General features: G+C 38.6%; 1 protein-coding gene across 1 annotated transcript; it reads right to left on the bottom strand.

Moving 5' to 3' along the window:
• Positions 1-7,147: 7,147 nt before the first annotated feature.
• Positions 7,148-9,895, bottom strand: LOC125551744 (myb-related protein 2-like). Its single transcript, XM_048715042.1, has 7 exons — positions 9,702-9,895; positions 9,391-9,604; positions 9,236-9,312; positions 9,062-9,119; positions 8,903-8,987; positions 8,768-8,837; positions 7,148-8,057 (listed from the first exon to the last, which is right to left on the bottom strand). Exons 2-7 carry the CDS (start codon positions 9,602-9,604, stop codon positions 7,497-7,499), a joined length of 1,065 nt encoding a protein of 354 aa, XP_048570999.1. The 5' UTR covers positions 9,702-9,895; the 3' UTR covers positions 7,148-7,496.
• Positions 9,896-14,527: the final 4,632 nt, after the last annotated feature.

Here is a 14,527-nt window from a genome sequence, read left to right as displayed (position 1 = left end):
GTTGTCATAACGCTTCCGCTTATGGTCTACGAGGGTACGTAGACGATACTCTCCCCTCTCGTTGCTATGCATCACTATGATCTTGCGTGTGCGTAGGAATTTTTTTGAAATTACTGCGTTCCCCAACAGGGGGTGCACCCCAAAGGCACATCAATTGTCCCTTAGTCGTGTGCGGTGCCCCCTTCCACAGTTTACCACCTCGGCCATATTGTCGTAGTGCTTAGGCGAAGCCTTGCGTGGATCACATCACCAACACCGTCGCCACGCCGTCGTGCTGACGGAACTCTTCCTCGACCCTCTACTGGATCAAGAGCTCGAGGGACGTCATCGTGCTGAACGTGTGCTGAACACGGAGGTGCCGTGCGTTCGGTACTTGGATCGGTTGGATCGTGAAGACGTTCGACTACATCAACCGCGTTAACCTAACGCTTTCGCTTTCGGTCTACGAGGGTACGTAGACACACTCTTCGTGTCTAGTTGCTACGCATCTCCTAGATAGATCTTGATTGTATGAATTTTTTTAAAATTGCATGCTATGTTTCCCAACAGATCATGCATGATCTGTCAAATAGAATTGCCTGGTCAATTAAATAGAAAATCCCAGCTGATAAAAAACAATAGAAGTATATCATTTCTGCAAGACCGGGCCTTGTTTTTTGTGATATCTATAATTCACAAGGGACTGCACCAATTTGATCATGAGAGGAAGAGTCAGTGAGTAGCTATTTGGTATTCCATGTCAACCCAGCTATTTGGTATTCCATGTCAACCCATACTGATTGTAAAACTACTCACACCATGGCTGTGTTTCATAAGCTGACTGCCCACATAGAAATTTTACACCAAATGTGACAGCTTCAAAAACAAATGATATTGACATTTAGGCTTATGTTATTCGTAGAAATAGGACTCCTAAAACTTAGAGTCAACTAGATGATGCTCCACGCATTGCTACGGTAATTGGTTACATTATATTTAAATGAGATTTTGTTTCTGAAATTTGAATATGAGAATGAAATCAAAATCTTAATGTAATTTCTATTATGTTTGAGATGCTTTGTATTGTTGATGGATTTTTGTAATAGATCTCATCCTTTTCGCAAAAAAAGAAATTATCAGTTGCTAAAATATTTACCTCTGTCTTAAATTATTTGTCTTAAATTTGTCTATATACAGATGTATCTAAAACTAAAATATGTTTAGATATATTCGTATTTAGAGAAATTTAAGACAAGTCATTCGGAATGGTGTTTATACCATCCCACCTAGCTATGACGTGCATATTGCACATGGACCCACATGCATCAGACATAATTAATTTAAGTCCGGCATTTTTTTCCGGGCAAGTCCAGCATAACATGGGACTAACAACGAACGGGTGATGCATTGAACATTGCCGCAGATCGCAGAGCAGGGCATCAGAATAAAACGAACATGCAGGCCGGTGAATCTCCATACGCGCGGCAGGTCGTGCCGACGTAGTAGCTGTGCCCAAACGTGTCGCCCGCGCCTCAAACCGGTCGGCTCCGACTCCGGCCGGCGGCAGCTGCCGCTGCCCCCTTCCACCGCCCCTTGTGGCCTATCGGCAAGAAAAGCGCGTCGATCGGTTCGTCCCTTGTGATTTCCCCCGAAAAAGCTACACGGTTTTGAGTCGTTTCGTGCAATTCTGCGGGTCGATACACGGCTTTGGAGCTGGCTTTGCTTTGGATCCAGTACTGCTTACTCTCTCTCTCTCTCTCAAGCCTGAACCAAGGTGGCGAGATGTCGGTCGGGTGTCATGTTCTGCTCGCTTTTCCATCGGCCGGCGCTTTCCTTCGTCTCCTCGTCTTGCCAAATTTTGTTTGGCATCTACCTGCCCTGCCCTGGACACGGGCAGTAGACGAAAAGCATTTCTCTGCCAAGATAGTCAATTTGTGTTGCTTTGAATAGTGGTACTAGTAGGGCGCGCCTTCGGGCTGTTCAGGTACAGGTATGCACCAGCTAGCTGTTGTTTCTTCAACCTGCCTAACATTGAGGGCCTGTTTGATTTTAAATAAGTCAGTAATTTATAAATCAAAAAATAAAAAAATGACTTATTTTGTCAAACAGACTCAACTTATAAGTCACTCTAACTTATAATTTATAAGTTGCTTCACCCCAACTTAAAACTTATAAGTCACCTCCTTTTGCGTGGGTTTCATCATCTTTACATAAAAAAATAAGATGATAAGGTGTGGTCAGTTGACTTATAAATCAGGTGACAACCAAATAGGCGTGACTTATAAGTCACTGGCTTTAAGTCACCTGACTTATAAGTCAGGTGACTTATTGAAACCAAACAAACCCTGAGTTCGCTCGTTGAATTAACTTTTAACTTCGTGTACAATACATACTCTTGTGGTTACTACCTTTTTTTACTGCCTCCGTAAAAAATATAGGAGTATTTAAATTACTACTTGAGTGTTTAGATCACTACAATCAATAATGATCAAAATACTTTTATATTTGCTTACAGAGAGAGTAGCTTATCGCTGTTATTACCTGATTAGAACTAGCGGTAGAGATTGAACAAGCTTCAAGTACTGGGTACTCCCAGTACTTTGAGTGATTCAATTCCACGCGCCCTGCTACTAATGTCCAAGCGAATACACTAGAAACGGCAATGTGCACACGCTCAAAGAAAGCTAGGAACGGCTTGGGTCTTACGTGACAGACAAGCAAGTTTTTCCTACAAGGAAGACAAGGTAGGCGCATGTCCTAATCTAAATGCCAAAAGTTCCCCTTTTTTTCGAGGACAAGGACGAAGTAGTGAAAGTGTAAAGGAGGAGGCGATGGAGCATGTGCAGGAAAAAGGAGCACACAACTTGCCATCGAAAAATCCCTCGGTGATGTCATCACCCGGAGAAGGTGCATATAACTCAGTAGCCAGTGAAAACATGGTTAAAGCTTACTTTACGACTTGAGCGGTAGATTACTGTGCTGCTAAAGGCATGTACAATGCATAGCTTTAAGGTGATGCCTCACATGCCATGTAGGATTGGATATGACGTAAAATAGGTTCGGATAGGAAAGCGAGATCCTTTTCAGGAGGCAGGTGTTTGAAGAAAAAAGTGTGGTCCGGTGACAAAAGCTGAAAAGATTGAAGTGAAAAATAGAGATGCATGTGTACTAGAATCTTTATTTTCTATTTCTCAATGAGGCCCATTAATGATAGCTTGCATTGGATAAAAAATAAATATAAATACCTCAAATTACTTTTTATCATGGGGCATATGTATTCATATGCTACCATTGTACATGCTCTAACTAGTACTCCCTCTGTCTAAAGTACTGACCTAAATACACTTATATTTCTTTACGGATGAGTAGTAAAAAGCAGGAGGTTGGAGCTTAAGATAAAGGAAGCTGATGTATAGACTAATAACAGCGTAAATAAATATAATAAAACAAAGCTGAGAGTACCCTAATGAAAAGTACCATTTGATATAATTAAGCTAGTTAGTCATCAGTGTCGAGAGTGCCGAATTAGGCAGCCAAATTCTTCCGTGAAAGCGAGGATCTCTGTTGACTTTGAATACTCACTCGCAAATTGCAACGGGTTTTCAGTTCTTTGTTTTTTGAGAATGCAGGGATTTTCAGTTTACACACGGCGATGCATTGCAGCAGCGTATATGTTACGGGCCAAGTGCGCCAGATCTATATCTTTGCTCTCTTTTTTTAAGAGGAAGATTTTTCTTTTAGGGGTTTTTAGGAAGAAGATTCATCTATATTACTATTAAACAATCAAATAAAAACTTCTTTAAGCACACCTCACAAAGCGTACACAAATCCAATACCACCGCACGATTAGTCCCACTAAAATCAATCTAATGATTAGTCTTAACCTAAACCATTTTATGTGTGCACATAGCAATTTATATTGACTGACCGTACTCCACCGTGGAGGAAAATATGAAACTCCACACCTGAGCAATTAGGAAACTAATAATCACGGGTGCATCCTATTCTAGGAAACTAAATCAGAATGCATCCATCCTATTAGGAAACTAATCTTAGACAAATCCATCCTATTAAAAAACTTATCTCGGACGCATCCATCCTATTAGGAAGCTAATCGCGAGCCGCTTGCCGCCATCATGCACGCTAGCCACGATGGGGGAAGCGCAAGGAGCTTCATCTTCCTCCGGGAACACACGTGCTATCGCCGCCACCGTCTTCTGTTTGGAGGCCAGGCGCTCTTCTGCCGCTACTGCAACGACTCCATCCACGTCCAGAGCATGCTCTCCGGCAACCATCGACATCCGCGTTGACTTCAGCTCCGTTCGCAGCACCCACGCCGACAAAGTGTCTGTTAGTGGGTGCACGTGCATTACATATTAAATAAGAATCATGGGGCTTCAAGCAATCTAGAATTATAGATTTTGGATTATCTTAGGTTGCCGATTGCTGTACTGAAAATGTGTAATTATATATGGCACGTACATAAGAATGCAGCAATCTTGTCTTACAAAGTAGGATCAAGAGGGATACTGAAAAAGTCAAGATGCAGAGTCTATTTTCCATGATTACTTTTCATGTTCATGTCGGCTTTCTTGGGCTTTACTTCGTACCACCATATGCATTAAACTAGACCGTATCAAGAGGTAACGCCATCCCCTTGATTAGAATTGCCTTACATATCATCTTCTATTTCCTATTATCCATAGTAAGTAGCTATATAATTTTGGCAGTCTACACAACCAAAAAATATATATAATTTGATCCAAATTAGTACAAATATATATTTTGCTATGCGGATTAGTAGAATAAAATAAGATTTAAGAATTAAGCATCTTGAATAATATAATTGCACCGTAAGGCAGTTTATACTTTCTTTTCCTGCCTACACTCGAAGAGAAGACTATACTACATGCCTATATTACTGCATTAATAAATAATTGCTGATTTTATTTGAATGAAAATATTTTCCTGCTATTACTCTATGCAGCAACATAACCACTATTGTGTCTCGCTTTTGAAAATACAATTTGAGCGACATCAAACATTGTGTATCCATTTGATTTATATTTTTAAAAACGTTTATTTTTTTATATTATGTGAATTCACCTGTTTTACGTTTGAGATGTGTATTGTACGTGCATTCTTACTAGTATCTTGCTAATAGCGAGGCTACATTCCGTCTCGCTGAAGACTTTCCTGCGGGCCCAGTCTTTGAGCACGCATTCGCTGGTTGCGCGTTCGTTCGTGCGCTTGTTGTATTTGCTGCGGGTTTTTTCCGTTCGCTGGTTGTATTTGGTGCGGTTTTGCTTTCCTTTTTCATTATTTGTTTCTTCTCCGATTTTCTTTGTTTCTTTATTAGTTTTCTTCAGTTTCCTATTTTCTTTGTTTTTAACTGATTTTCTTCTTTATGCTTCAGTTTGCTTTTGCTGTTTCTTGGTTTTCTTTATGTTTCTTTCTCAGTTCTCATCATTTTTTCTTTCAACACATGTCTAATATTATTTTTTGTTTTCATACTACATATATTGTATACGTCAAGAACTTTTTTCTAATACATGTTAACCATTTTTTAAATACAAGTCTAATATTTTTTAGTACATGGTCAACATTTTCTCTACACATATTTTAGCTTTTTAAAATAAAATATTATTTTTTAATACATGTTCAATATTTTCATACATATTTTAACATTTTCCAAATGCTTTGGATAATATTTTTCAAATACAAGATTAAATTTTTTAATACATGATCAACATTTATACACATTTAACACTTTTTGCAAATGCTTGATTAAAAAATTTAATTACAAGATTAATTTTTTATACATTGTCAACATTTTTTCTATACACTTTAACATTTTGCATATGCTTGATTAACAGTTTTAAAAATGTAACATTTTCTGAATAGTTTTTGAATAAATGTTCAACATTTTTTGAATAAATATTCAATATTTTTATGAATAAATTTTCACATTTTTTCCATTCACATTTAATATTTTAAAATTCTTGATTAAATTTTTTCAAATGATTTTTTTAGAACAATTCAAAGGTTTATTAATTTTTTAAATACATGATCAACTTTTTTTCACACACATTCTATATTTTTTGTATACACTAGAAACATTTTATGTATACATATTTCACATTTTTTAAACGCTTGGTTAATATTTTTATTCAGATGTTTTATGTAAATTGTTTTGTGTAATATATTTGATTTTGTTTTCGCTAATACGTAATATATTTGATTTAGAATGTTTGGAAGTACTGTAAATAAAAGTAAATCAAAGGAAGCAAAAAAGAAAAGAAAAACAAAAAAAAACGAGTCTGTGGCCTCCAGCGCACCTGGGGCGGCCCATCTCGCCCCGTGCCTTACAGGATAACCTGAGGGCCTGAGGAGAAGCTATTGTGGGCTCATTGCCAGGGGAAAGAGATGACTAGCAATCAGGCCCACATTCTTCGCATCGCCGTCTTCACCACCGGTGAAGCCAAACCCTCCTCCGCGATGAACCACCGTGCGCATCAACCTCCGCGCCGAGCTCCAAATCAATTTGTTTGGGTTTCTGAAATGGATGCAGATGGAGATAGATAGGTCCCATTTTTTCACCTTCTCCAGTTATTTCTGGCACCGGGATCGGGATAATTTCCAGGAGGAGTTTGAGAGGGGAAGAAGCGGCGTTCAACTATGGCCGGTATGCGCTAAATGCCCCCCCCCCCCCCCCCCCCCCCCCCCCCCCCCCCCCCCCCCCCCCGGTATGGAGCACTGCGATTTGTTGGGCTATTCATGGATTCCGTGACTCCTGGAAGCAACTGGAGCCGTTGTTTCAGCGTCTGCAGCTTGGATTTGTGCGTCGCCGGTTGCCACTAGCTCGTAGCCGGTGCAAACGATTATTCTTGATTGCAAATAGATGATCAAGTCCCTCGCAGTATTTTACTGATCAAGACTGGACCGGCGCACGGATGGTGTAGCCGTGTAGGGATTTAACCTTTTTTTCATTATATATGTATGGTTGTAGTCTTGCAGATCCATTAGATGTGAGCAGGGTCAGGCAATGGCACATTATTTATTACTTGTATATCATTTTAGGTAAAGTAGGAGAGGATTTCTCCGGTCTATTGATGGCTTGACGCGCATACAGCCTTTGCATGACGTATTGCCGATGTGAGAAAAAATAGGCAAAAGATAAGTTCCTTAATTAGCATTACCAATCCAATGCAAATCGTCCTGGGCATGGGGTTGCAACAAAATTCGTGGTATTTCTATGGTACAGAATCACAGCAAAGCATATAATAAAGGAGAACGCACATAGTTCTCGAATACTTTCTCTGGAATCTACACGGCCTACTTATGTGGCTTGCAAGAAGCATCTTATTGTCAATTTCCATCACTTATTTCAGTGAACTGCGATGGCTGACAGCAAAGATTTTTCCAGGTCTTCCAGTGGGATGCATGTCAATGGAAGAACCATTATGTTTCACATAACCTCACTACTATGAAATTGGCACTCTTGTCTTGTGTGTTTCCTAGCTCCAGCTGAACCCATTTAAATCGAATTTCTTGCTATTCTGAGTTCCATTATTTGTGTCATTCATGTTTAAATCCAATTTCGTTGCCTGGTATGTCATACTCAAGCTGTCTCTCCTCTCGTGTCCTTCATGGTGGTTTGGAGGCCTTCTGCTTAGCTTGTTGAGAAACAAATCTTCGTGTCCTCTTTCTTTCATTTGCAGATCGAATGCCATGCCTCCAATCTCCTTTCCTTTTTGAGCAGAAAGGCTCATTGACAGGATATCTTGATCCTTTTGTGAGCCCTCGCATGCAGTTAAGCAGCTGTCAACTGATCCATCACCAAGCTGCATGGTCTGCCTTCGTAGCATCTGTGATCCCTCAATCTCCTCAAAGCTTGTAAAAGCATTATGGAAGCATTCTGTTGATACTTTTGAGACCAATTCTGATAGTTGCATCTTTGCAGTTTCTAGACCACCCGAGCCTGTATTCTGCTTTGCAAGTGTCTCGTGTGCCTTTTCCAACACTGATTGTAGGTACTTCCCTTGTGCTTCAATCCGGAGTTGCAGGTGTCTTTGCACCTGTTGAAGGGCATCATTAATTCGTTACGCATTAGATACCAGACCATCACTATTTTAGCAACGCGACATTTATTTCTTCTCTTTGGGAGAATTAAAGCTGTGGTGAACTTCTACCTTATATAAACATTATTTTACATAGAAAGACCATGTGCATGCAGTGCAAAGGAGCACAGCTCCAATATTTTCACACCGGAATATACAGAAAGTGTTGCCTTAAGGATTTACAGTTAATCACAATTTTTCTGATTTTTCTTACATGCTCTTTCATTACTCTACATATCAAGAAGAAAATATCGGTATTTTAAAAAATGATATTAGCACAACTTTGAAGTTTACTTATAATAAAATACTAATATACCAAATGATGGTTAAGATAAGTTGGTCTGAGGCTCAAAAAAAGAAAGATAAGTTGGTCTTGCTTCATGGTGCTCTTTGCTTCCATCGTCCATAATTTTTTGTTGAATTTCCTGTATGTAGTTGTATATATCCGTGGTGCTCTTGTAGCTATTTTTTTCCTGTCTCTAGTGTATAGTTTCTCGATAATATATATATGTATCCTACATTTATTGGATGGTCAGCCATAATGGACTTATAGTACTAGCAAGAAGTAATCCATGAAATGCATTAGTCAGGTATAGCTCATATCTATGCAAAGGGATGTAAAAGTGACTCTTGTAAGTAATATAGTTTATATTATGCTGCTTTTGTACCTCCAGTTGTTCATGTAGCCGTCGCTGCACTTCAATTTGCATCTGTAGGGCTTCACCTATGTGCATTGATCTGATAAGATAGCAAGTTATTACCTTCTGTAAACATGCACAAGAATAGATTCATTTCTGTCTTACTTGTTTGTCTGTGTATTAAGGTGGTGGCCGACTGGCGATCCATTTCCTTCAGATTGTTTCTCTGTTGCTATGGTGCATCCTGCGGCTGGTGAATGGAAAAGAAAAACGCTCAACATCAAGCTTAATGATAGGCTCATAACATGATTGCGCTATACTTACCAGTTCTTGAATTTCCGACATTGGCTTGAACATGGAGATTTTTGCTTAGTCTGTATTTCTAGGTGAAAGACAAAACAATTTAGTATCTTGCTTGAAGAAATGTATGCGGAAAATTATGATATATTTTTTCTGTAAAAAAGAAGAGAAAACACTGTATTAAAATGCTATGGATACCTGGAGGTGGCTCTTAAGATGATATAATGTTAGTCCAGGGACACCCATGAGCCTCATAATGGTTTTTGGGGTGGCTTCTGCCGGAAATTGAAGTGTTTAGATGTTAGCATCATTACAGTTGCTTCTATGGCAAAACTGTTTCAATGCATACTTACTGTCTGGTCCGCCGAGTTGATTTACTGCCTCCACGAAACGATCATGTAGCTCAGGGGTCCATTTTAACCTGGGTTTAGCATCAGTTGAGAGTATAAGCCCTGACTCTCCTGGAATAATTCCTCCTTGCAAAAGTAAGTGCCTCTCTGAAGGGAAAGTCTGCCTAGAAGCTAAGAGCTGGTTGTGGCTCTGGAGCTGTTGTTGATGATGATACATCTGACATGAACATATTGCAGGTTAGGATAGATAGCAATATATTGAGCAAAACTAAACTTCACATGCATGACACTAGACACATCTCATAGACTTGTACCTCTTTCAGTTCCTGTTAGTAGTGATGTATGCTTGTGACTGCACAATCCTTGTAGGAACTGTCTATTGCAGCTGTATGAGCTCTCTATTTCTGGTAATCAGGGGTTGTTCATCAAACCTTGAAGTTCTATTTGCTGAGAGTGAGATGACCTATGCTCTAAACAAGTACGCCTCTACGACTACTCATATCAAGATCTTATGCAGGTACCACCAGTCTTATAAGGCAGGCAACCGAGGAAAGAATTTCGAATCGTTGGAAGAAACACTTGAGCCTGACCCAATCTTCACAGCAACTGAAAAGAGATATTATCCTTATTCCTTTAGGTACCTGTGGACCCTATGCGCACAAATCTTTTTATTTGTCAATTCCCAGAACACTCCTGCATTCTCATTCTGCACTATCAAATATGGTTTGTATTGCTTTCACTTGGCACACATGAAAGGGGAGGAAACTAGGGGTGGTCATGTTATTTATCAGCCTTATAGGAAAAGGAGGGAACCTTGTTCTCTGGACAACTTTTAGGCGGTGGCTGTAGTTTTGTGTTTACTTGATTCCTGGATTACATCTTGCTTGCTTAGAACTAATTCCACTGTCCACTGCACTTACATTGTGGGCATCTGTACTTGGTCAGCATTGGTTTATGGTTATGATTCTGCATTTTCATAATCACATATGGTATTGCTTTATGTATTTTCAGCATACTCAAACATGATATACAGTTTATTATGGCATATATTTATTGGTTCATATGAGAACGGGGTTGCTAAATTTCTTATTGACTGAATGCATCTAGAAGAAGAATTAGATGAAGTTTTGCCTGCAAATAAAGCGAAGAAGGAACTCATTCTATTACAGATGCTTTTCTTGGGACTGCACAAAAGCAAAGTATGGAATAAGCATATGGTTCCCTTTTGTCTCCTCTGGTAAGTTTTTTACTTGTTCAGCTATCAGGAAAAATTAAAGTGGATAGGCGAATCTGATCAGATGTGCATGCGTGTGAAGCGGTCTTCTGAGTTTGATTGCTAGTTCATAAGGCACATAAAGTAAGCTTGAAATTTATGATTTAGCTTCTTGATTTTAGTGCTCTATGTTGCCTTTCCTTTACATACGTCCTTGTACAGCTGACTGTTTTCTTACAGTCTCACTTCCATCATTTGTCTTCTCCATGCTTTGATAGAAAATGCATCAAGTTCAGTTATAGATAGGTTCAACCGGCATAAAGTAAAAGTTGTGCAGAATACTCCTCTGTAATTTGGGAACAAAGTTCTCGTTATGGAGAGAGTAGTCGGTACAGTTCAATAATAATAATTTAAGTTCACTCTAATTGGTGAGACTTTAATATAACATGTGGTCATCTGACCCTTTCATTTGCTCTGCAATCAAGTTGATGTTCAAGCTATTCTGCAAATCACAGATGCAGGATGCCCCCCTCTTGTTTTTGGTGGAAAAATTGACGTGAAGTTTACAAAATTGTTCATATATAGTAAATCAAGTAGAATCATCCCTTGTTGTTCTTTATAGCTTGCTATTTGTATATTTAGGTTGCTGTTATCTGGATCAACCAGTCTTCTCCAGAGTAGTTGAGGGAATCCATGTGCTTACCAATTATAAGTCTTTTCTGTTCACTTATATATTGAGGGAAGCAAATGGTACCGACCCACAATATGATATATGTACCTTGGCTCCGGTTCAACTGCAGCATGCTGGTGCTTATCTGTTTCTCCAAGTCGCTGCTAGATTCGTCGAGCATCAGCTGGGCATGGTGAGCAATGATGGCCGGTCATGAGGAGCATAAACTAAAACTGCTGTGCACTTCATGGAATGAACACTTTGTGGCCATCGCTTTATCTTTTGTGCTGAATCCGGTGAAAGGGGGTGTGGAGGAGAACTTTATCTTTGCGCACATTACATTCAGTTGTTGCTTGTTAAGTAAGTGCTTGGAATCGTATGCTTTCTCTTTCTTTCTCCCTCTCTGAGCTCCCGGGAGAAGGAATAAGGGAAGGAGCTGGAGGAATCATGGCGCTTTTTGTTTTTGGTAAAGAAAGATGTGAAGGAATATAACGCCTATCTCCAGGACACCTCTTGTGTGTGGACAGTGGAGTGGTTCTTTTTGTTCTACGGCGTCGCAGGCCTGGGCTGCAGGGCGAGTGCGAGACCAAGGGACCAACACGTGTGGACTGTTCCGTAGGTGGTATCTTGAGAGTTCAGAGCTCTGTCCATATATTAAACTTCCATCTTGGCTGCATGGATGGAGAAAGTGAAGCTGAACACGAACATCAGGGACGGAGATGGATAACTATTGTATATGGTCCAGCTGTTTCTCTTTTGATATCGAATCTGAAGCCTGTTAAGATGCTTCTTTTCTTTAGAACCAAGAGCTTTTACTACTGTATATTATTACAAGCCAGCTTACAGTCCTGCTCAGTGCACTCAACTCTGAACTGTAAAACCACAGGAGATGTTTAGGTTTTGTGCACGTGAGGTTGCAGATGCGAAGGTGACGAAACTGTATTTCGGTCATGGATTCCTCCTCAGCAGGCTGCTTTCTGTTTACGTGGAGTGAAAGCAGGGGTTGGCTGGTGTGATGATCGCATAAAAATAAATTGAGGCAAACTCGCCAAGCTTTTATTAACCCGTCACAATGTTTACATGGATGAAAAAGAGATTGTTGGGTTGGGCTAACCAAATATGACGGCCAACTGAGCCTATCAATGTATATGTTCCAGCTGTTTCTCTAATGAAAGTGCATGCTTTGTGAGGTTGTGAGCTTCGACATTTGGACTCCTAAACTCGTGAATAAAATTACAGGAAATAAATGCCCTAGAACAATATATGATTTCATTTTTTAGGGGTACAATATATGATTTCATGGATGCTGTGATGAACTCATAATTTTTTTCGAGAATCTGATGAACGCATAATTTTTTTTTTTTGAGGGGTTGATGAACGCATAAATGAACTGGACATCAAACAGAGGGCTGCACAACGTACGTTGATAGGCTGGACACCAACCTACGGCCTGCCTGACCTGAACTGTAATCGGGGTCGTCGGCCAGCCCAGTAGTATAGCATATTTTTTTATCCTATAGCAGGTTTTTTTTTTCTTCTGTTTCCACTTTTTTTGCATGGTTTTCTTTGCCTTTCCTTTTTTTTCATCATTTTACTTTGATTTTCTTCGTTTTCCTTTGTTTATTCACCGAATTTCCCCGTTTTTCTTAGGTTTTTCTGTTTAACATCGTTTCTTCACCGTTTTTTTGTGTTCTTTTTTCTTGCTTTTGCTTCGTTTTTTCACCGGTTTTCCTTGGTTTTCTTAGTTGTTTCTACTTTTCTTTGTTTCTTCGTCAGCTATCTTTAGTTTGTTGGCGTTTTCTTCACCGGGTTCTATGGTGTTTTATTTCTTTTCCTTTTTTTCTTTTTTCTATGCATGTCTATTTTTACACAATCTATTTATAGTGTACACGTGAAATATTTTTTTGATACACCTTGACCATTTATTAAACACATGGCGAACATTTTTTAAGTATATGTTTGGACATTTTTTTGAATAAATGTTAAACCTTTTGCAAAATACATGTTGAACATTTGTAATGGCAATAAAGTTTTTTTAAACTACGTGAACATTTTTTTCATACATATTGTACATTTTTTGTATACATATAAAACATTTTTTATACACATCTAACATTTTTCAAATATATGGTTAACACTGTTTCAAACACTTGTTTTTAATATATTTTAACATTTATAAAATACATGGTGAAACATTTTTTGAATGATATGAAACAATTTTTAACCTTTGGGAAACTTTTTGTAGATTATATAAATATATTTTTTAAATGTCATGAACATATTTTTGAAATGTGTGAGCATTTTTTAAAATGTAATGTACATTTTTATTGAATGGTACAAAACATTTTTTGAATTACACAAATACTTTTTACATTGTATAAATTTGTTTTTAAAAATTTTACGTAATTTTTTACGCGTGAACATATTTTAAACATCACAAACATTTTTTCTGAATTAAGCTAACAGATGTTTTACATTGTGTTAACATTTTTTAAAATTCATAGTTTTGAATTTTTTTGTTAATGCTATCTTTTGGTATATATTTATTTACAATATTTTCAAAAATAAGAACGAAAAAAGACAAACAGATAAAAAAACAGGGGGACACGTGCTAACCTGGAAGCTACATGGGTTGGCCCATTTATAGTGATGCCTAACGTGAGTGCACGCCCGGTCTTACACTAAGCCTTTGTCGCAGGCCAACTTAATTTATGCATACGAGTGTTTGCATTTTATGATGAAAAATAAAGTTAAAAATAACCAACAATGCTCTTAAGCTTGACATGTTGAAGCCTATGCTAGAGTGGAGTAGAACTATTTGAAGTCCATTATGATCAAGTTGGGTTTCAATGAGCGGTGGGTGTCTATTGTGACGAGGTTGGTTAGATCAGTGAAATTCTCAGTTTTGTTCAATGGAAAGAAGCTTCATGAATTTAGACCTTCTCATGGTATCCGTCAGGGGCCCCTATTCCATGATCCATTTTCTTGTTAGTAGCAGAGGTCCTACCATGCCTCTTAAAATTCAGTGTCGAGTAATATAGTCTGGGTGGTATTTGGGTGGAGACGCAAACTCGACTAGTTAACCATTTATTGTTTGCAAATGACAACCTGTTATTTTTCTAAGCAAATGTTGTGGGGATAGTGGATGTTAACAAAATATTTGATATATATTTCCATGCTCCATGTCAACGCATAAGTTGTGAGAAATCATCTATTTTCTTCAGCAAAAGATGTCCCGTTGGCGTTAGGGAGGAGGT

This window comes from Triticum urartu, chromosome 4, assembly GCF_003073215.2.
Source record: "Triticum urartu cultivar G1812 chromosome 4, Tu2.1, whole genome shotgun sequence".
In the NCBI taxonomy this organism is placed as follows: domain Eukaryota; kingdom Viridiplantae; phylum Streptophyta; class Magnoliopsida; order Poales; family Poaceae; genus Triticum; species Triticum urartu.
This window is presented reverse-complemented; position numbering and strand designations above follow the sequence as displayed.